The 23,976-nt window shown below is 39.3% G+C and overlaps 1 protein-coding gene across 4 annotated transcripts; it reads right to left on the bottom strand.

Annotated features, from left to right (window-relative positions):
• Positions 1–266: 266 nt before the first annotated feature.
• CHKA (choline kinase alpha) lies at positions 267–23,503 on the bottom strand. Of its 4 annotated transcripts, XM_074148892.1 has the most exons (13): positions 23,163–23,503; positions 19,159–19,283; positions 13,122–13,138; positions 12,073–12,126; positions 7,550–7,663; positions 6,806–6,939; positions 6,418–6,522; positions 5,988–6,046; positions 4,290–4,377; positions 3,483–3,591; positions 2,884–2,990; positions 2,471–2,552; positions 267–1,668 (listed from the first exon to the last, which is right to left on the bottom strand). In XM_074148892.1, exons 1-13 carry the CDS (start codon positions 23,501–23,503, stop codon positions 1,609–1,611), a joined length of 1,395 nt encoding a protein of 464 aa, XP_074004993.1. In that variant the 3' UTR covers positions 267–1,608. The 4 variants fall into 4 exon arrangements, with proteins under 4 accessions (XP_074004993.1, XP_074004994.1, XP_074004996.1 ...); XM_074148893.1 differs by lacking the exon at positions 13,122–13,138 and having other exon boundaries at positions 19,172–19,283; XM_074148895.1 differs by lacking the exons at positions 7,550–7,663; positions 13,122–13,138 and having other exon boundaries at positions 19,172–19,283.
• Positions 23,504–23,976: the final 473 nt, after the last annotated feature.

Here is a 23,976-nt window from a genome sequence, read left to right as displayed (position 1 = left end):
TACAGACTTTATAACTGATCTTCTGTCTACTTTTCATCACTTGCTTTAACCACCTTTCTTCCCCACGCTTTCTATTAGCATGCAGTTCTACAACAAATGCTAGATGCATTTGAGTAGAAGGTATATCCCATAGCATTGACCGTAAAGTTTAAATTAGTCTGCCTTTGAAGACAAGCAAGAAAGTATGCCCAGCAAAGATTAAGGCCAAAACCAGCATCTATTTTATCCCTCAGATATAACGAAGACTTAAGAACTATGATGTTTTTAAGCGCTTTATATTTATTATAAAGTATTAATAACTGAGTGTATGGAAAATGATTCTCTATAGTAGAGAATAAAATGACAGCTTTTACAAGTTATGCTATACAGTACATCAAACGCTGCACATTTCAGCTGCTTGAAATAGTATTTGCTATACAAGTGAAAAAGGGTAGACTTAGAAGTTTATTATTTATAATACAGTGTGTTAGAAAGCACAAACATAACATTCAAAATAAACAAGTTCCCAAAAATCTAAGGAAATCTTTAGATGACATGTACACAGATTATACTCAAGTTTCAATATACATGTTATTGTTCCCCACAAGATGCTCCACTTCACTGGATTGCTGGAACCTGATGAAAACTGAAGGTGCAAGAAAAGCACCTCCCAAGCCACATAAGCATTGGATGGGCAGAACAGCCATTTCCTCGAGTGTTCTCCACAGTCTTTGGCTCTACTATTTCTTACAGCCATACACTGTGGCAACACAAGAAGAGAGATGGGCTCCAGTTACAAGTATTGTCAATGCCAATCCAGTTATCTGGGGAGTCGCTAGAGCAATTCAAGGCACTCTTCCCAGTGCTGCCAGCCCACAGAACCCCCTGTGCAGGACAGCATTTTGAGAGAACAAGGCTGGGCTAAAGCATGTTCTTGAAGGACGTGAAATGAACAGTTCAAGACAAACTCCTTCAGAATGGCCAGTTCAAAGTTCATTCATACTTCACAGGCACACCAGCTGAAGAGAAACATTCATGTGTATGTAGATACCACTTTAAAGCATAGCGCTTCAATGTGTTTAGTTGCTTTATGGTTAAAGTGGTGTAACGTATCAGCAGCTTTGAAGATAGTGTTCATGGGGCATGTTGAACCTGCTCTCACAGTAAGATTTTAAGCCTACTTCACAGTTTAACAGTTGTCTCCGCTTAACTTTCTCATTAAGAGGCAGTGTCTACAATGAATCGTCTTTTACAACTGTTCCGCTTACAACATAAGCCATAATGCCAACACCCCCCTAGAAAATGTACTCACAGTAACACTGTTTGCTCTGATGCATGTGGCATTGACACTTAATTGTAAGCTTCTCCCATAATATAAAATACCTTATAGAGCAAAAAGATTTAAAGATATTGCACTGTTGTATTTTACTTTTGCCTCCCAATCTCATTCCAAGTATTTATGAAACTGTAAACAAGTCATTTTTATACAGTCTTCAGTACTGTACACCAGTGTTCCAAGGAACTGGAATTCAGTGACACCTTCGTTAGAGATACAGTAGCCTAAGCACAGTGTAAATTCTGTCCAGCTGCCCTCTTTGTACAGTAACCAACAGGCCACTCCTCCCACATTCACACCTTCAGCTTCCTCTTCTGATCGAAGTATGCATCAAATCTGGATAACGCATATTCCTGGAGAAATAAGGGACATTCAGTACTCAATGCAGTAAACACAGCTGTATTTGCTTATTGGGGATGGGGAAGCATAATGAAGGCATTATCTGTGTTACCTTTCTAATCCATCATCTCATTGCATTAATTAGCTCTATTTGGGAAGGATAATCTCTCCAGAGGTGTTCTGGCCTCTTAAAGTTTCCTCCAACCTTATTTCAACTCTAACACTATTGGCCGCTGCCAGCATGTCAGAAAAAACACAACAACCCAGGAACTAAAAAGTCAGGATTTCACTAAAAAGGATAGCTTCTGCAACACTTCCTGCAGGATACTGAGTGTACCTGAAAGTTATATCACTTTACAGTACATTAAGCATGTATTAAGAGTTAGACTGATCTGTTCTGCAAGTACAACAAGCTACCTGGCACTGAAACCGTTGCACACTGAATATCAAGATGTTGTTACATGTGCACTTTGACTACTCAATTTCCAAATTCACACTTACTGCATGCTAGCTTCCCTCTTGCACAGGATCTCTCACTGCAGAAGAATCAAGTCATCATTATCCTGCAAGGCCTGACACATAAGGCTACAGTCTCTCTATGTATCAATGGGAAGAATTTCTGAAGTTTTTCAATTTTAGATGTTCTTTACATTCTTAAGAAAAGAGCACAAACTAGTAATAAATTGATTTTTAAAATTTTTACTCCACCTGTATTAGTTGCTGTGAGAGGCCATTTCATTTACTTTCTGATAATGCATCACAGGTTACTTAAGAGTATACACTTTTAATTACCTGAGACTATGATGAATAACTTACCAGGTAACCAAACTCAATGGATGAGATCTTTGCTTGTATAATAGACCACAGACCCCAGAAAAAGTGTGATGCAAGGGCAAACCTGAAATTACAAGGCCGTGTTTATTGAAATACCCAACTAAGTCACAATACCTTATTTCAATATCCTGTTAGAATAGTATTCCCTAGTTTGAGGATGTCCATGCCTTTTCTTCAAGTATGACTATGAAAATAATTCCATTAGCTTCCCCATGGAGTAGTATTTTGCTTACTCAACTAATACTGAATGCCACACAACTAAAGGTTACAATGGACTGATTTTTCTTTGCCACATATAAATAGCTTAGAGTCTCTCTTGGCTCAAGTTTCCCCAGCCAGTGAGGTATACAAGTATAGGTGGAAGTTTCAAGATACAGTTGTGAAAGACAAGTTACCTGTTAACTTCTATCAACATTTCTTCTTCTAGTTTGGACTTCTCTTCATTGCTCAGATTTTCAAAGCCATCATGGAATGCAGACAGGTAACTGGAGATAAAATGAAGCTGGAAGGCAAGTAAACAGAGTTATAATTCTTCACCTCAAGACATATTTGCTTCTTTCAGAACTAAACAGGACTTTTAATAAGTTGTCATTTATTTTTTCCAAACATCTACAGTGCTGGAGTTAACTAAGATTAGCGGTGGTTCTACTAATTGTTTGGAAGTCTGGTTTAACAAAAGCCCAATATTAGGACAACAGATGACATTTTGCTACTGACAACTAATTTCACAGCTGCAGTCAACAGCTACCCAACTTTGTGGCGGACAGCTACATAAACACATAGTAAATATTCTATCCTGAATAGCTATTATGAAGTTTCTATTATTTTTAAAGCAAAGGTAGTTGGGATTACAGAAAGTGGAAGTCATGGATGAAAGGTCTTGGGACAAAGTATGTCCAAACCAGAATTTGAAGAGAGTTAATGTTTGAAGACTGTGAACACTGGAATTTTTTTAATTCACTGGCATTTTATTAATTATGTCTTAGGTGCCTACCTGTTGTTTCTTTGAAGGATATTTAAGAACACTAGCTTTGAAGAATGGGTACTTCTCATATGTGTAATCATACATCCATTCACAGAAGTGATTTCCAATGTCAAATCCTCTGAAAACAAGATAAAGGATGAGTACCTCAATACTTGCATACTAGCAATCTGGTTTTGCTTAAGTAAACCTAAAATCAAGTTTAAAAGCACAAAGCTACTCAGAACTTACAGCACTTTTGCTAACGGAGGTAAAGAATTGATGACTAGAATAACATTTTTGCAAGTTATTAAAATAAATTAGTAAAGATGGGCAGTTAAGAATGCAAGATACCAGCTACATGAAAATATTAGACTTTACTAAGTTTTATACAAAGGAACACAGTTAAGGTACTTCAGTATGCACTACATCTCAGTATGAAGTCAGCCGCATCTCTAATGTTAGCATTATTGTAGGCAAAGAGGTCATACTTAAAGTGTTTAACATATCCCATTTGCCCTACATATGCATGTACACACAATCTACCATTTTCCTTATCTCCCCACTAGAAAGAAATTTTGACATGTAAGGAGGAAGACATTTGTGCATAAACAAGGCCTCTAGTCTGGACAACCAACAACTTTCTCTCTGCTGTATGCCTATACTCAAAGCCATTGGGACCAGAGCTGTTTTGACTAGTTATATTTGCTGTCCCCCACTAATAGAGCAGAACACAATTCACTGGAATAGACAGATAATCAGCAATGCAGCACTTGTTCTCACTGTAGCATGTAGAAAGTAATACACCTTTTTGCTGAATAGAAAAATACAGTGATTTACCGGTAATTATAGCTGCTGTATTCAAAGTCAATGAGCATCAGCTTTTGGTTTTCTGAATTCTCTCTGCCTTCCAGAAGCAAGATATTACCTGAAAATTTTAAGATAATACAGCATATTCAATAAAGTCCCAGGAAAATTACAGAAAAGCAATACTCTTAAGAAACATTGTTCAGATAATCCCACTTATCCCTTGCATCTGCACAGAAGAATGACAGGAATAGCAAAGTTGTACTGGCTGTATATCAGCTCATTGAACGGTGAGATATATACTATAAGCCTTGTAAAGCTGAAAGCAAGAAAGTTTTCTTCTGTACAGGCAGAGGTAGATTTGTTCTCCCAAGGGTCCTGCTTCTCCAGGGTATAGCTTGCAGCTAACTCAGGAGACACTGTCAGCCTTTGCAGTCCTTGCTGAATTGTTTCTTTCCACGGCTCGAGATCTAAATTATGCAACATCTCTCATACCTGCATAGCACTATCATTGATCACACACTTGGGACAGGAATTGCTTTTCAGCAGCCTGAAAGCCAGAATGATCACTTCGCTATTCTAATACGTGGCACAACCAGTGCCTATAGAAAAGCTCAGCCTAACAGGGAGATTGCTTTATCTGCCTTTCAATTTACTTTTGTCACTATAATTCATGGGAAAAACATCAGCTCTGCCTTTGTCAGGTGCCAGCGAGTAAATAAATTTAGAGTAATTTCAACTTCTGCAATAGTTTGTCCCTTCTCCACAGGTACATCTGTTCTCTACGCCATATCCTTGCACCAACAGAACAAGCACAGTATTCATGCCCCTCACCCCTGCCTTGGAAATGTAGGTTCCAAAGCTTGCCCCAGCCCTATCATGCTCCAACTCCTCCAGTACCGCATCTTGCCACACCCAGCAATGAGATCTCGAACTCCACCACTGTTGAGCTAGCTCTTCAGACCTCAGATCAGTGGCTTTTTCCCCTTGTGCTGCCTACCCTTATGCACCTGTCCTTCAGGGCAACGCTTTTCCAGGCCAATTCTTCAGCCCTAGCTAACAAGGCTGGAACTCCTGAGAACACAACATCCCTGCATATGGTCCTAGTACAGCACCCTTCCAGCTCAGCCCAGCTTACCCACTGCACAGGTGACAGGGAGCACTAACACCACAAACTTTCAGCCCTGCCTCCTTTACATCTCTTTAGAGAACTGGCTCAGAAAACTTCTTATTCCCTCCATGACTCCCAGAGAGAGAGCACTAAAATTAGGTAGACAAGGTTTTCCTAATGTTTCTTCCCAGTACAAGCTGAGTCAAACTACCCCAGTCTCTATTTTCACCATTCACTGTACTTTTTCAGTATCTTTTAAAAGGACTAAAGTATACTCTATCCTGATCATGTACATTACAGACAGCTAAAAAAGGTACAGTCCTAACAGAAAACACCCAAGACTCCCATCACCAACTGACCTGTACTAACCGATCATGTGTACATGCTTGGCTTAATTTAGTTATGATACGAGATGTTCTCTTAATTAGCCTGAAGGGTTACTGAAGGCAACGCACTTCGCTTTCCAGCTGCTGCACACTGGGAGCGCACAGGCAGCTGTTTCAGGTCAGCTGCCAGGGCAGTACCTTGATAACATGACAACCTCTCAGAAAGCAAACAAGTGACCAGAAAAGGCTTAATACTGCATCACTGAACAAGGTCATGAAATATTAGCAGCTTACCTTCTTGACAGTCATTGTGGCAAAATACGACTGGTGATGAAGTAGCTTCAAGCATAGCTCTAGAAAATAACAATATAGGATCTTGTAAGAAAGAAATCACTAATTTCAGTTCCACTTCCAAGTAAAGAATGGATTTTTTTGTGAGAATTTGAAGCACTATTCGTTTATAGCAAGACTATTTTCTCAATTAGGAGCCCAAGATCAGGACAACAAAGTTGGACTTAACTGATCAGCAAGTCAGATCAGCAACTGATCGTATTAATTTGTAGTCATATGAGACTCAGGTTGGTTACAGAACCAAAAAACAATCCCCAGCTTGTAAAGTAAAATGAATATAAGATATTCCACTATATAATGTGTTTGAACAAGTATACAACTTCACATTGAACTTGTGCAAATTGGAAGACAGTGGTAGACAAAATAAGCCTACCTCAGATTTTTCATTTCCTGGGGCAGATTGTAACTGAGGAGTTTGTTCAGTTTCCTAGTTCTGGATTCTCTGGTAAATTTAATCTTCAGCACTTGATTTAGGTATCTGTTAAAAATAGACACAATAGTACAGCATTCATGACCATAAGTTTGTTAGTCTTCCCATACCAAGATATCATTTAAAACTGGAATCAAGAAAGTTTAAAAAAAGAGTTACTAAAGAAAATGTTACTATTCTTCAAGGTAATTTAAGTTCCTCAAGTAATGATGAAACCAGTTTCTGGGTATGGTGAGAGCTTGAGCTCTCAGGCATTCAGGAAGAATGATCTGCTTATCAGCATTACAACAGGTCACCTTTTTTCCATATTTTGAAGTACTGCATAACTTACTTTTCCATTGTTCCAAAAAGCCACTTTGGTTCTTTATTAAATGGCATTTTCATGCCATGAAACCTAGCCATCTTCTCAGCAATTTCAGCAGATATGTCAGGTAAGCTTAGTTCTTCAGTACTTAGTTTCCTGCTCTGTAATAAAATACAGTATTCTTAAAATATAGTTAATTAATCAATTACAAAAGTGTGATTAATTACAAACACTATCATCAGTCTCTACATACTATACTATAAAATACTTCGCATGGTACTTAAGCAATACCCTTTTTTTCATACCAAATGAACTTACGAAATTGCTGAGTTAGCCAGCCTTGCTTACTTATGACTTAGTCAATTCTCTTCTAGATCAAGACCTGGGGAGCATCACATCTCACACTCAGAATATCTTCAAAGAAGATTAGGTATAAATATTTAAGAACATCAAAAGCATCTGCTCTTGTTGCTGTTAAAGGAAAGTGTTACTCCATAGTTTCCAATGCTATGCTTGGTATCTAACAGGCTTTTTATCTTCATTTATTAGTCTCTGCTACAGCTGAAGAGTTTTTAGATATCACTCCCTGGCAAGAGCTGTAATTGGGCTCTCCAACACCCACTATAACTGTATCAAATTACAGCTAGCAATTACTCATGTTGCTAAGTATTTGATTCCCACATCTCTCTTTTCTGGGCAGTCCAGAGACCTTCTTGTCATGATCAATTAAAACAGCTACTAGCCCACTAACTAATCATGAATAGGACTTACAGGAATGAATTCCTCCAGTCTCCCTTGTGGAAAGATTCCATATAGCTTTGGGCCAAGAGCTCTCTCTGCAAGAATGGCAAACATAACACTTTCCAAAACCATGGCTTCTGCCCCCTACAAAAAGAAATAAAATTTAAGCATTAGTTGTACTTGCACAGAAATTAACCCAGGTGTGCACAATAGCTAAGCCACTGTTAAGTGAGAAATTTTAGGGTTGGCTTTAAAAAAAGAAGACTCAACATTTTACTAACCAGAGTTTCCTGACTAATAACTTGTAGTTAGCATGGGAGCAATACAAATATTTTGCTTTCAAGTTTAAAGCTAGGGAGGAAAATTTGTACTACAACAGGTACTGTTGGTGGGCCAGGTCAAAGGAAAACTATGCAAAAACCAAAACAACCTCTCCTTCCTAACCTGTGAGAACTCTGCAAATTCATTTCCTGAAGGAGTTTATCCTACTGAAGCACAGGAAGTATAAATATTATCCTTGGCTATTTTAACACACTTTGGAACACTGCCTCACAAAAGGACATTTTATCCACGCAAGTGAATGAAGCGAATGACTGAACTAACCAGTTTTTCATTTAGAAAAATGACTTAGGATTTGTTTCCATTGAGTACATTTTAGATCTTTTTTTCTTAAAGAGAAAGAATAATTTAAACTCCTGCTAAGGAGCACGCGTGTGTGAATAAATATTCTTCCTTTTCGATCTCCAAACATAGCTCAAGTTTCAATAACTTTTCTTCAGTGTTTTCCTTGTATCAATAAACTCAGCCCATAAAAATTACAAGCAGACAGCTTTTTAATATGAAAGCTTAAAAATAGAAATATGAAATAAGTCTCAAAAATAGAGTTGGAAATCACTGAAGTATAGCTTTCTTGACACTTAAGATGTGCAATAAACAAACAGAGAAGGCACAATACAACTCACTACTTCTAGCAATTATGTCAACCAGATCTAGGTTCAGTCAAATCCTAGAAGTCTGCTAAGCCTCTCGCTACTTTTGAGCGATCCATCTCAAAGTTCTGACCCATGACACTCAAAAGCATAAGAATTAAGAGCACAAGATTAAGAAAGCTGTCAGATATTTCAGACTATAGAGCCTTTTGCATTATTGTAGTCATAGCAGTCTCAGACAATAAGTAACTCTTTCTATACAAGTTCCACTCTTGAGGACACTCCAGGCAGTTCTGTTGATCAATTATTCTTATTACTGGCACACACCTCATTATTCTGACATCTTGTCAAGAAATTCTAGCATTTCATATTGAAGTGTAGAAACGACTCATGTAACTATGTTCTGAAACAGTAACTTCAATAAAAAAGTAAAAGTCATCAAGAATATAAATTGAGAGTTTAAGATGATTTGTATATGAGTGTATTAAATCCATGTCTTCCACTGTTTTTCAACTCAACTCCTCAAAGCAGAACTAATGCACCAAAAAATAGGAACTTTTAATCATTTCACATGCCAAACACCAAAAAGCAAATTAGATACAGGTTACTGAATGTCTACTCCATTATTAGTCAATATTGACTTTGTCTGTACCAGGTACAACACCAGGGTGTTTTAAAAGTCTGATTACAGCAATCCTGTGGCTGTTCCCACAAAGATGTCAGCTCCTTTTTTCACATCTTAATGAAAAACCAACTCATGATACTTGGATAACAGAAGTGCCAAATAAAAAAAGGAACAATACCCTACACAACCAAAATTACTCAATTGTTCTTAATCTCTGAAAATATCGTATTGATGTGATCCCTTTTCCACAGAATAGGAGGAAAAATCTGGATTTTCTCCTGGTTTCACCTTCTTAAGATTCCTTGAACTCACCTAGCTTGGTAACTTTATCCTAAGAAATTTTAAAGAAAAGCTAGGATCCATTAACAAAAGTTAACTCCAGTTTACAATCACAGCTTTTCTTGATAGTCCTTCAGTTACAGATGAAAACCTAAAGATATGTTTTATTAGTAGAGCTTAAAGAGGCCATGATTTTCCACATACCACATGCCTATTCTTTATTAAGATGTCCCTTTAATGCATCACAAGTGACAACCAGAAATAGTGAAATTTCCAATTACTCAACAGTGCACTCCTGGTTTACTTCTGCCACATGCCTGCCTAGCCCTACTCCTTTAAGACACACTTAAGAATTTAGAACCTACAGATAATCCACAACTACACAACTGCAAGTTTGTAAACTTTTGTGTCAGCAGCATTAACAAAAATGGCTGCATCTCTCCATAAAAGATCTACTTCAAGATTAAAAAGTACAGGCAAATATTATCTAAAAGCAGTAGTACAAGAATACTCAAGTTTGAATGCTCTGGGGCCTGACTCTTTAAGAGACAAAAAATTTTAGAGCACCAAAAGAACTTCTACTGTAACAGGATGGTCACTTGAGGACAAATCCAATGACAGCTCTAGAATAACATCATCTCTATATCTCAGGCACAAAAGCTTCTCCTTCGTAATACCTGATGGACATTTTACCAAGTCTCCACTCCATACGCTACTGTCAAGTATAGGTGTGGAAATAAATAGTAAAGAACATTACAATATTCTATAGGATACTTCATATGGACACCAAATAAATCTCGGTATCTAACTCTTCAGTTAAATGTTCGCCCGATGACTGTTATAAAGGACTAAGCATTTTAACTAGGTAAGTTATGTACCACAATGCCTTCAAACACTTTGCAATATACTTACACTGCCAATACAACAATCTGTTGGTTTAAGCTCTGAAGCTCTCAATTTTAGTCAGTTTCAACCAGGGGTAACCATTAGCACTTGTATTTAAAATAAGCTTCTGGAGAAGATTTGAACACTTTTTTAAACAAATACTTACAGCTCAATGTTGCATTTCAAGCCTAAGAATTATAAACACTCTTTAGAAGGCTTTTCCAGTACGCAACTCCCATTCAGGCAAGGAAAGATCAAAAGCCTTTCTGTACTTCAGTTGGAACTGAAGCTTCTGCTTTATTCTTGCTTCAACAAAAAGCTCACTAAAAATAGATTGAATAATAATTTTGAGGAAAATTACTTCTAACTATAGCAAAACCAAGATAAAATATAGATAATGCCTGTTAAAAGACCTTATAAGCTGACAGAAGACTATCCCATCTCTAGTCACAGTTGTCAAACACCAAGCAGCTCTGAACAGCTATGATGTTTTTGCTAGTGATCCTGAACATTTTGGCATTACCCAGAGGTCTGTCTTCTTTCCAAAGGATGACATTAACTCCTCTAATGAAGCTTACCTACAATTTTTGCCTAGACTCAAGAAAATTAACAAATCCGTCCTGGTGGGAATTATTGAGAACACTGATCCAACAGTTGAAGTTTCATCACTATAAGATTAATAGCAGAAAAAAATAACCTACCAGCATAGAAACACTATTTTCAGGTAACAAACGAAGACAGTTCTGAAATTCAAAACTTTGCTTCCTGTACTGCAAAACTTCTGTGAGCTGCTGGCACCAGGGTGGGGCTTGTTTGGATTTTTGTTTTCTTTTACAACTTTAGGGACTTTTTTTTTACTGGATTGGGGCAGGGGTGAAATCAAGCCACCTCTTTTTTTCAACTCTGAAGAAAACTGAAGAATCAAGCCAGTACATTTTTCAGTTCAGTCGTGGTTAAACTGATTGAAGTTGTTCCAGTAAATTTAACTGTAAGTTCAACAAAACTTCAAAAGCAGTCATTCAACAACAAAAATTTTAAAACCAGTTTCAACTCACTAGAAAAGAAACAAATGCTTGAACTGTTTCAGATGACATTCCCACAAGGCAGAAAATACAAGGGGAGAAAAGCAGCTCTTATCAAATGAGTAAAACGTACTTCTCCCTAATCTCTGCCAAAACCATTACAGAGCTGAAAAACGATAGTACATAACAAGCAAAGCATCTGGCTAACATGCTGCAGTGTTATCCCTTACTGCCAGGGTAAAAATCTAAATTACCAAATTCTGTTCAGATGACTTTATGAAAAATTACACTCAGCTAAACATTGTGCTGCATAAGCAGAAATGGTTCCAAAGGCAAGAACTTTCAAGTTTGCAGAATGCAGATGATCCAAGCACAACGCTAATCAGAAACACTTCATATACAAGAAGTTCTCTCCAGCTCCATATGCTTTCCTCAGAAGAGTCCATCAATGTATTATAAAATAGGGATTAGGTAAAGCAGAGTACTGATCTTCCTCTACTAAAGAAAGAAGAGCCTAGTATGAGAAATAGCAGTACTGATATCAATGTTAGAAGTGGTAAGAAACCATTTAGGGTAGAACTGGGGGCATGTTTCTTCTTAATGTGGAGTGCTCACATCTTTCCAAACTATGTAGACACTCACATTACATTACTTCTATGAGCAGAAAGATTTCTTTTCTTCATTACTGTTTACAGTTTTCAGAAACACAGTCCAGACACTATGGGGAGTAACTACTGGTTTAGACTGAGCAGGATCACCACATTTCTGTGTAATCTATAAAATTCTGTGGAATAAGCAAATTTAATTACTCACTTGCAAGTCATTTTCCTTCTGAGACTGTACAGACTCTCCTTTATTACAGGACCTCTATGAATGAGAAAAGCAAACACAATGAGAAGATGAAATTTAACAGGATTAACCTGCAACCACCAGAACAAAGGGAGTAGAAGTGCCAGCTACAATTAACTAGATGTCTCACTGTCTTGATCTGTGACAGCTACAGCACTAGTATCCATCTGACCTCTGACCACCATACTATTTCACAATTCCAAAATCTTTCAAAAGGATGTGCCACTGAGACCAAGTCACTCCTGTAAATAGCCTGAGAGCTGATTTTCAGGTACGTTTTTATTGTTACCCAGTATTTCAAAGCAAGATTTCAATGCACCATAAGCTTAGATGAACATTTTTAATTAACAAAAAGTTAAGTCCCTCTGCATGACATCTGGGATGATATTTTTCTTGCAGCTAAAACAGTTAAGAGATGCATTACAGAGATTACATAAAAGCCTTAGGAGGACTATTAGGAGAGGCATGTTACGAAGCTTGCTTTTTTCTATTACCTTATTTTCCAGATTTTTTTTTTTTGTGACTAGAATTTCCTTATTTACAGTATGCTCTGTAGGCTACATGTAAAATGTACCACCGGCCGTGCAAATCCAAGATTTTTCTTCGAATGAACTGGCCATGTAAACTAAAGAAATCTCAGTAAGAACTGCAGTATACTAGCAAATCTTTAACAAATTCCATGCATGTGCTAGGATTGTTAACAGCCATTATAAAGCAGTTTCAGAGTACCAAACCATACCCTCAGCAACTGAACCCTCAATGGCACATGCTTTTAATAGAGCTGCACATTTAAAATTCAAAATGTAATAAAAACCTTGTCCTTTAAAGGGCTTGAAGGTAAGGAGGAGAGAAATCAAATATTTGCTTAGAATTAGTGACAGTTTGTGGCTGCTATTTATGTTGCAACTCCACCGTTGACTGTTTAAACCAGACTAGCTTTAGAGGCCCATAAAGGTAGCCTGCATCTCCACCTTCTCAACAAAACCATTTCATTTATAGAACCATGTGCATACCTTTCTGTTCCAAAGCTCTAACATGTCCAAAACAAGGGTGGAAATATGAACTTAATGGAATACAGTTAAGCAACACCAGCTGCCTTAAGTACAATACAACAAGCTAACGATTTACACAAGCTATGCAGTTACAGTATTTCAGAAGCTATAGAAGAAGTATTGTTAACATGAATCGATGGTCTTTCAGCAAGTTATTTCCCATTCCACTAGGATAGTAAGTTTAAAACCAGACAATATGAAAACTACTATTAGTTTATATTCCTTTCAAGGAAATTAATAAAGTAAAAACATTCGCTAAAGCTAAATGCATAACTACTCAATAATATTAAAGTCATTTACAGAGGGCTTCTCTGAACAAGCATGTCCTACATCAATACCACTCTTGCATCTTACAGACTTTTCTTGAACATTCAGAAAGTTACTCACCATCCAGGAGTCTTTCCTGATTAATGGTGCTCTCAGAATGGTTCAGTTCATCAGAAGGTAAGCAGATTAGGCTTTTCCCTAGAACCTGAACTGGCATCCACTTTTCCAGAAGTCATACTGTATGAAGAGCTAGCCAGTTCTAAAAGTCCACCTCAAATTAGCGTTGGAGATAGCCTAATGGCATCTACTGTGCCATTAGAGAGAGACAATTAGGGATATGTATTGCAGAGTCATCAGAAAAGGAGACTTCTGCATCATCCCTTCCTCTTTTCTGTTCCCTCAGCATAGAGCATTAGTGTACAGAGGAGAATGAATTCAAAGTAATTTGTAACTAACTTGCAAATATGAATGGGAGCTTGGAGAGGATCAGTCTTCACAAGTGGCCATGTACTCAGCCTAGAATTAGGAAAGTCTCCAGTACATGTGATCAAGGAGAATGAAGCAAGCAGAATGCAATTCTATGCAACAGACTTTTAAGAGTTTAACAGATGTTAAAGTGGTAGGATTTGATTGTTTTCTGACTGCACAATCACCTGTGAGAACAGTGGTTTAAAGTGAAAGATCTCCTACCGTGAGGTAATTTGATCTACACATTTAGCTCATGTGTTGTCGGCTAAACCAACCAAAGCTTCAGTTTCTCCGTAAACTCTAGTAGCTCACTCCAATTTATGTCTAATTCTGGGAGCTATTTACTTCCAACAGCAATGAGGAGATTTTAATTACCCAAATAAGAGAATGACTGAATAATTCCTGGAGGTTTTTAGTCACTCTCTCTATATGGAAATATTAACTAGGAATGGACTACATGTAGAATGTGTTCTACATCTTTAAGATTTCTTTTAATAGTTCAGTGCTTGCTTTATTGCAGGAAGGTTTACTCTCAAAGCAGATTAAGAAAGCTAACTACAATTTTAGTAAGGGAGGACAGCTATATGCACAGAGACAACTGAAGTTGTTATAGAGTCTACTTTGTGATCATGTAAATTGATTTTAAGGCAGGAGGCTGCAGGTACAATAAAGTCCTTGAATGGGAGACATTCCACATTATCTGATCTGTGATCAGAAGATGACCAGACAGTGTTTATACATCTGGCAGTTTGACATAAAAAAAAATTAAGTTCTTCATGATTTTCTCCCTAATGTTCCAAATTTATTTCTCTTGTAGCTGGTAGATAAGATCTGTATTAAAAATCCCAAGTGATGCTTGGCAGTGAATTCCATATAGAGGAGGAACTTGCAATCTTTTTCCCCCAAATAACCCTTAGCTCTGCCCAAAAATTTAAATCTTGCATTATAACTCCATTTTTCTGAGTTTACTCTGCTTTAGTAGTTTTAAAGACTTCAAAATACTGCAATACACTGCTTTAGACAAATCCCCAGGAATTCAAATCCCAAGGAATTACAACATTACAAGGAACTGCCTGAAAGGTTAGAATCAACATATGCAGGGGAAGTTTTCTTAATTCTAGAAGCTGTTGGAAGACATCAATTTGAAATTCATGGTATAGCAACACAGTTTTAGACTCAGCAATAAATATTTCTCCTTCAAATAATCCGCTGTTGATCACTGATCCCTGCCAGACCTGAAGGAACTGATACTAATTTGCTGTAGTCTTAAAATCTAGCATGTGAAGAATTCCCAGTTCAAGCCCTACAATAGCCACAAAGACGTCTCTAATCCTCTTCATTTCAAGTTACCATTCTCTTATGAGGGAGCAGAGGAAAGGAAGGGGCAGTACTTTGGTATTTTGTTATTTCTGTAAACATTCAGATGCACAGACAGTAGCTGGTGCTACTTAAGCCTTATTTTTAAACAATGAAATCCAGTACTAAAGAAAATGAAAGCTGTAGAGAATGCTCCAACTTCAGAGATCTCATACTATACCGTGAATCGTGTCTGTCACCTGGAAACCAGAGTGCTCTAGGCACGATCGCATGGGCAAGCCTGCAGCAGAGAACACATGCATATACAACTAAAGTGGTACATTACCCCCAGAACACCCTTAACTCCACCCAACACAAATATATCCCCGTAAGAGGTGCTTGGTTTCTTTCAAGCCGTCTGCCAGTGCCAGGGATTTGTAGTTACTCCATGCTACAAACAGACATGGACACCAACAACCACAGAAGACGTTGATAATTACAGTTACACAGCAGTCTGCATTTTATTTAGTTACAAAAAATAAAAGGCAGCAAGGCAGGTATGGAAAAAATTTACCACAGAACTGTGGCAACCATTTTACTTATTTTGCGTCTGCTCACATAGAAATTAAGAGACCAGAGAAGAACATCAGGTATACTGGTTTGGTTTTCCCCATTTATATACAAGATTGTTTCGGTTGTTGCAAGGTAACAGAGCCCCAGTGATCAGAGTTCAAGGTTCTTTTGACATGTGTAAAAGAATGGGAATCAATCCTCCAGTTACCTTTTGATAGGTGAACTTCAAAAAACTCACCTTATTTTGAGTTGCTTTATTTTTTTTTTGTTGAGGTTAGCTTATGTTGAAATCATATCAGCATTTCTAAGATTTGGGAAGTTTTGGTTGTTCTGAATTTAAGTAAAAACACTACAGTAACCTGCATATGAAATCCAATCTTAAAGTCTGAACATTAAATGGCATATTGTTGGAGAACCTTTTGTTTCGGTTGTTTTACCACTGATAATAGCCAGCAGTTAAAGACATGTTGTCATGAGGAAGTTTTACTTTCAATGCTCCCCTTTAAATTTAGCAACTAAGCTGGAGCAAGAATAAGTGAAGCAGAGTAAGACATTTCCCTTTTTTCAATGTAGAACATATCTGCATTGTGCCTCAAACATTTGAGTTTTAATGTGGTTAGTACTTTAACCTGTCACAAGCACAAATACTTGTCTTAAAAAAAAAAGTTCTGCTCAAGGATATACTCGAGAGAAGTCCTTGATTTTTAAACATCCATGCCAGTGCGACCATTCATAATAATGGCCGAGCCAGTTCAATTGAATCTCCCCCCAACTCCCCCCAAAACAGTCATGCACACAAAAAATTGGCTTAAACGTATCAGCTATGACAGAGGAAGGCACAAAGCCTTCCCTGTGTGGCAGCTTTAGCCAACTGGCATGGTTTATATTGGATGAGTTTCATGTACTGACATTTGTGTCTTCCAAGATTCATAATAAGCAAACTGGGGCTATTTTCAAACTGCAAAAAAGGTTCCTTTGAAAGGTGGCTCAAAGAATTATGGTGCCAGTATCATTCATTTTCAAGTTAGTATCAGGTATCTATTTTTCACTTCTATTCAAAATTTAAAGTTAAACTTGTCTTCTGTACGTACAACAATTTGGTGCATATTGCTATATAGCTATAGTATTTACAGCAAAGGAATAAGAAGATATTATCACTATTTTGTGTTCCAATTTCAACAGAAAGTAAAATGGACAGGAGTTAAAACATGCTACAAAAGGCTCAAGCAAACAAGTGGTAACTACTAATACCCAGTGGCAGTTACAATTAAGTCATTGACAATTAAGTTGTGATTTTAGCAAAAGGTTTCAAAACTCAACTTACTTATGCAGTGTCCCTTAATTTCTACAGGGCTCTAAACTTAAGCAATGTTACTAAAAAATACCAAATTACTCCCTCGTAACAGGCTTGTCATAAGATTCTGCTTAGGCCACCCAGAAATTCATAAGAATCCTAAGTGAGGTTTTAAAATACCCCAATAAAACAGTTTGCTTATATTTTAACTTGCATTTAAGGTAGAGGGGCTGGAAGAGACAAATGTTTGTCGACAAAAATTGTGAACCTCAATGCAATCTGAAAGTTTTACCTTGGGACTTTCTCTGCTTACTTAACCTTTAGTGAACTGCACCAACAAGAGCAGTCAATTTCACTGCCACTACGGAAATAAAGGAAGTTAGACATCTCAAAAGATCCTTCAACACCAAGAGTAGAAAGGTTAGAAAGTTATGAACACACTTTCAATTTTCAAACCAAATTAGTTCTGATTTTAGAGCCCAAAATTTTATTTTGATTTCTTCAGTGGATAGGGGCACAGAAAAGGCAAGTTAAAAAACCCTGAGGGAAGAGGAGGGCAACCAAATTCTAGAGTCTATTTTTCCTTTGAAATACAAGGGAAAGGCCACATTTCTTCACAGATCTTAGGCAACAAGTTCTATCACTACAGAAGTTTTACAGCCCATGTTCCTACTCAAGCTTTCTACATATTAAGCCAGCATTACATTAAAGCTATTAATAATTCTGAAAAAAAATTCTTAGCATCAACCCTAGGAGTCATTTCGAAAACAAAGTTTCTCACCACCATTTTTTCCACATTGCTTTTAGTTTCTGTTAAACTAAAGAAAAGACTAAACTTAATGAACTTAAACACACTTTTCTTGTTCAACAGTTTAACTTTCCCAACACACATACGGTGGTGTAGCCAAGTGTTTCATGGTACTTCAAACCACTGGAATCTTTTACATATTTCTGGTAAAGTTTGCTACCATGGGAAAGTTAATACCTCTCTTAGCATAATAAAAGAGCACTTTAAAGCCAGTTAATTGTCAGTATCCAATGAGATTTAATAATAAGTTTGGTCAAGGCAGCAGAATCAGGAAGAATGGGCTGAAATTTCAGGAACAATCTCCTGCAGATATTGCCTAAGTTATTCAAAGCGAGTGACCGAGTACTGGAAAGTATCAAATTAATGGATAATAACACCAGACCCTGTGAGTCAAATAGAAACAATTGCCAACATCCAAATATAATTTTATAAAGCTGCAATTTTTAATATGGTTAAACACTTATGATTAATTATTTACAATATAATCAAGTGTCTAGCAGAGATGGGTAAGAGAAGATCTGCTGTATAGTCCTACCGTAACTGCTTGTAAGCTTTGGAAGAGATTGCCTTTATGAAATACTCTTCATTTTAAACCTTACAATTTGAAAAAGATTTGCCAACCACTTCTCTTAAGGTTTGACACATTTCAATGCTATTTACATTTTACTAACCAAATAAAAGAAAAGTAATATTAGAAGAGTTCGACAAACATCTGGTTAAACTTCTATGCCAGCTACAAGGCATATCACACATTTAGGAAAGCATGTTTTGAATGAGATGGCTGTGCTTCATTTTTGTTCTAACACTGTAGATCAAATTTTCCAGCAACACAATTACCGATGAGATCTCTAATAAAATGCTTGAGCACTGTACAAGTTTGACAAAACCTTCAACTTTTATCTCCAGAATTCTTAAGTGTTACCAAGATGAAGTGGTTTAGTCTCTTGCAATCTTGCTAGTTATGCCAAAGTCCTACATACTGTACAGAAGCAAACTTTAATAACTTCTGAAACACCACAGTCCAAACTTAACACCATAAACAAAACATCACTGATCAAACAGACAGCAAGTGAGCCTTCAGCTGGTACACGCCAGTCAGGATCTGTATAGAAAGCAGTGTCAGTTCTAGACAACAACAATAAAGAAAACTATTTTAAGCTAGCAATCTACCCAGCTACCACTAAAACACATTCCCCAAAGGATAAAGCAACAGACACTTGCAGTGTGTCACAAATGAAGATCTCCAAACATACTACAATTAAGCTACAGAAACCCTCCCACTCCCAAATCACTGTACGTACTCACCATCTGCAGAATTGCACCGTATAAGCGCAGGAGAACTTTCCGCGGTTCATCGGCAACTGTCTCAATGGTATCAGGTAGCGAGCACTGAAACAGCATGTTGCTGAGGCCACCCCTACCAAGAGAAAGGTAAATTTAACTTGGGATGAGCATATATGTTTCATTTTCTACATATTAGAGGCACACTAATCATCCTTTTAATATGAACTGATTCACTCTAACCTGAGAAAATTTTCCAACGGTACCAATAACTCATAATACATAAGGCTTCAATAAAAAGATTGGCAGCTTCATACTTCTTAATTTATAGTTCACCATCAAAATCTATTGATTCAAGTTACAGCTCAAGCTATGAACAAAGTGATGTAAAATGCAACATGCAACTAAGACAAGACATCGGCTTCTGTTAATTATTTTCAGGATTTCCAGGAAGTGATGCTGGAGTCTTGTCAGATATACTTGGCTGCATAAACAAGCAAGAAGATGGCAGAATAAACTTAAGCAATGAATACAAGTTGTACTTATGCTATCATTCTTAGGCACTCACTTTCAATTTTGAAATTTAGAATTAAAGCAGTTCTTTAAGACAAACTAGGGAGTTCTGTGCTTCGATCATTCAGGGGTTATACCAGCATGCTGGCTTTTCCTGTAGTGAATGTTTTACAACAGTGACAGGAAAAAGTGACAGCATTTCTTTTCTGCAGGTTTATCAAGCTAGAACTAGATTAGAGAAGCTAAGTTTCTTGATTTCTAGTAGCCCACTAAGAACACCCGTCTACTCAACCCACATTTTCTTTACTACATTGTCTTTCTCCATCTTCTTCATTATCAGTATGTTCATTAAGTTTTCAAATTTCCTTTCTGCAATAGATTTTGCTCTACTATAAGAAGGAAAAGTCCTGAAACTTCTTGTTTGCTTGCAAAACAGCAATGTAAATCAGCTCTACTGAAAAAAACCTCTCACCATTAAAGAAAGAACTTTCAAGAACAGATACAATCCAAATATAGTAGCCTAGCAGTGAAGGGATGAAGTTGCATAGATTCTAAAAGTAATTTTTCTTGTAACATGCTACATCACTTGCTGCAGTAACTCTAGAATTTAAACAGTAGTACCTCTGTCATGTTGTGATTTCCTTCACAAAGTAATGCAGTTTTCATAACACCCAAAACCTAAGTATTTAACACTACTTCGCAGTGAGCCTTGATTTCAGCTTTGATTTGGCAGATCCAAAATGCAGTGGCTAAAATGCAGCTTAGTCCTAACCCGACACCCCTCTCAATGGCTTTTTCAAATAATTTTCTGGGTTCTCTTACAACACAGTGGGGAAGTAATAAAGTCTTTCTGGAGAAAAAGGCTACGAAGAAGTAGACAACCTGTATGTATTTATTGGGAGATGATACAGAGAAAGAAGGGCTACCCTACATATCCAAAGTCAACAATTGAGAAGGAAAAAAGAAATCTCAAGAAATAGGGTAAAATAGCAGCTACACAATATGCTCAAGAAAGAAGATAGAAGAGAACCAGGTGGCTTGGCAGGTATCCAAAAAAGTGAGGTTTAGAGACAAGAGATAAGAAGTAACTTTGAACCATGAAGGTGAACAGGTAGGAAAAACACAGATGGAAAGGATATCAAACAGAACAAAGCCAGACTACTCAGAGAGAATCAGAACATCGGTTAGTTATACCAACTGCACTTCTGGCTCCATCTAAGCTGTGCTAGACAGGTTTTTTTAAAAAACATTTATCACCTTTACTAAGCCCCAGTAGACTTTGGTGAAAATACCAATACTTAAATAGAAGAACTAAACACACTGAAACCCACTTTACAAAAAAATACCTGACTAGAGCTCAAAATCCTGTAGAAACAGCTATGTTATTTAAACATATATTCAGCCTGCACACAGTGCATGAAAGCCAGAAACTCTTCTTTTTCATATCTCTCCAGCCAAGCAGGAGTGTCTTACTGAGCCTGAACATCATTAAACAGAAGTTTCACTATAGTTTTATGCACTTCAGATTTCAAAGGTTACCTCTAATCAAGGAAATCGATTCAGGAGTCTAATAAAAGGTATTGTTCTCCTGAAAGGTCAGTAGGCTCAGCAGCTTGTCCAAGGGTGAAAAGGTCACACCTCACCCTTACACAGATAAAGCTCCCAGTTAGTCTACTGCTAGAAGTTACTTAAAGGTAAGCCTTTCCAACAGGGTCACCTATTTTCAAAGCTTCCCAGGGCTCTCCCCAAATCACAGACACAGCAGTTAGATGTGCTTACGTACTTCCATTCTCATTACATGTGAATCTATTTCTTTGCTCTCAGTAAGGACTGTACCCCTTCATCCTATGATACCAACAGCCATTCATGATCATTTGCCCTAACGCGGTCAAAACAGCAATACTGATAGTGGAGAATACACACCAAGTGCTTGACTTTTATGAAGCTAGAATCAAATTAATATGATGCTGAATTCTCCAAAGGTAACAAGTGGTGAAGATACTTTTGCCAAAATAAACACAACTGCTAATTAGCATGTTTTTACACATTCTTAAATTGCAGCCCATCCCCTCTTCCTCCTAATCCGGAAACCATCAAGCCATTTTGAAGTGGTGTCTCAGAGGGGAAGTTTCCAATAAATGCAAGAGTAACTGTGCTAAAACTTAAGGCTTTAGAAAGTACGTACCAAAGTCAGCAGTACACACTAATAAGGATGAGAACAGAATTAAGTGCCAGATTGCAGACATATGATCAGAATAGTCTACTGCCTAGGAACAGCGTCAGTCTTCTAAAAATTCTCTCCCTTTATAAACTTATTATGATCATGTCAAGCAAGGAGAAATGACACAAATACTATCTGCACTGGCTTTCAGTAAGTTGCCCGTTTTTAATCAGGCTTTAAAAATACATTTAGAAGTAAGCACGATGGGTTTTGATTATGCATTTATATATGAGAGTTTTGCCAACAGTTTATGCTCTCTTAGCTAACTGGAGGGTAGATCTGCATGTATTTCATGTATGAACAAAAGTAGAAACATTAGGAAAGCAAAGTAAGGACTCAAGGGGATAAACTAACAACCATATCCTTTGAAACTGTATGTGACCTTACATTTGATCTGGTAGAATGATCATGCACTAAGACACTAGACAAGCAGTCTGTAAAAATGAAATTCTGAACTAACACCAGCGTAACTAGCATACAGGACTGATACAAAAGCCAGATTATTTTATTCCACGAAGGCAGCAAGGATCTCAAACACAATACATACAGCTTCTAGAACATCCCCAATTTACATCTTTCTGCTGCCAAAAATCAGTCTCCTGCAAGCTGCCAACGTGCTGAGTCACAAGTACTTGTTACTATATATGCTAAAAGATGCTAAATCGATCACATCATCGATCCCCCGCATTCACCTGCTAACCTCGGAATTTCAGAACGGTCAGGCCAACGCCAAAACAGGCACTTTTTATCTCAGGAGGGAAGCTCCATACTGTGCAGCTGTTTCTACCAACTCCATCACCGTTACCGTCAAGGCCCCGGCCTCTCCCCCGGCTCAGGGCCGAGGCGCTGCAGTACCAGCCACCCCGCACCACCACCCTCCCCCGGGCGAGGGGGCCTGACGCAACGAACCCAGGGCCTTCCGCCTCCCCCCCGGGCCAGCCCCCCCCCCCGCGCCCAGGCGGTGGGTCCGACCGGCCTCGACCCGCCGCCAGCCGCGACCCGCCCCACGCCGGTGTGCGGAGCGGGGGGGGGAGGATGCCCGCGCCGCCACACAGCGAGTGCGGAGGCGGATGCGCAGCCGGTCCCCTCAGCCTGCTGCTCTCCACCCAGAAACGCAAGTCTGGCAAGGGTTTTTTTTTTTTTTTTCTTTTTAAAAAAGGGAAAAGAGGTAGACCCTCATCCCCCGCACCTCCTGTGCCGGGAAGGGGCTCAAACTCCCAGCGACCAACCGGCCCCGCCCCCTCCCCGCAGAGCCCAGCCACCCTCCTCCTCAGCGCTGACCTGATGGGGCTGATGCGCAGCTGCTCCTCCCGCAGCCCCCGCCAGGCCCCAGGCAGGAACTCCTTGCACCACAGATACGCCCTGCGCCGCGTTCGGGGGTCGAGCGGCTGCTCCTCCTCAGGCGGCGGCGGCAGCAGCAGCGCGGAAGGCGGGGTCGCGGCGCCCCCGCCTCTGCCCGTCGCGACGGGGACTTTCCCCTCAGGGTCGCCAGGAGCCAGTGGCGAGGGGGGCTGCCCGGCCGCAGGAAGGACGACGCCGCCCCCGCCGGAGCCGGGGCTGCAGCCAAGGAGGAGCCCGAGCGGGGAAGGGTCGGTCTCGGCGTTACAGAACTTGGTCTTCATAGCGTGAGGCGGGCGGACGGCGGCGGGGAGGATGGGGGCGCGGCGGGCGTTCGGACGAAGAACGGGCGGGAGCGACAGCTCACGCGCTCTCACCTCGCGTGCGTTCCTCCCCCCCGAGCGCCAGCGGCGAGTGAGCCGCGCGCTCGCTCCCGGCCCCTCTTTTTATAGGCAGCGCGGCACGCGGGGCCCGCTCGGCTCACGCCTTTTCCTTCCATTCCGATTGGCTGCCGGCTTTCGGCTCCGCCTGGAGCGGGGGTGGGGAGGGGGAGAAGCTGCGAGCGAGCGCAAGGGGCGCGCGTGCCTTCTGCCAGCGCCCGGAACGCCTGCTGATTGGTAGGCGAGGGAGCGGGCTCGCGCCCTCGCCACCGCCCCCCTCCCCCCCGCCTCCTCCTGTGCACGAGGGGCGGGCAAGGAGCACACCGATTGGCCGTTCCCCTGGCGACCGGCGCGCGCGGCTCGGGGTGGGGGGCGCA

The sequence above is a fragment of the Numenius arquata genome, chromosome 6 (genome assembly GCF_964106895.1).
Source record: "Numenius arquata chromosome 6, bNumArq3.hap1.1, whole genome shotgun sequence".
Lineage (NCBI taxonomy): Eukaryota > Metazoa > Chordata > Aves > Charadriiformes > Scolopacidae > Numenius > Numenius arquata.
Note: the sequence above shows the minus strand (reverse complement) of the source record. Positions and strands in the feature narration are given on the sequence as shown.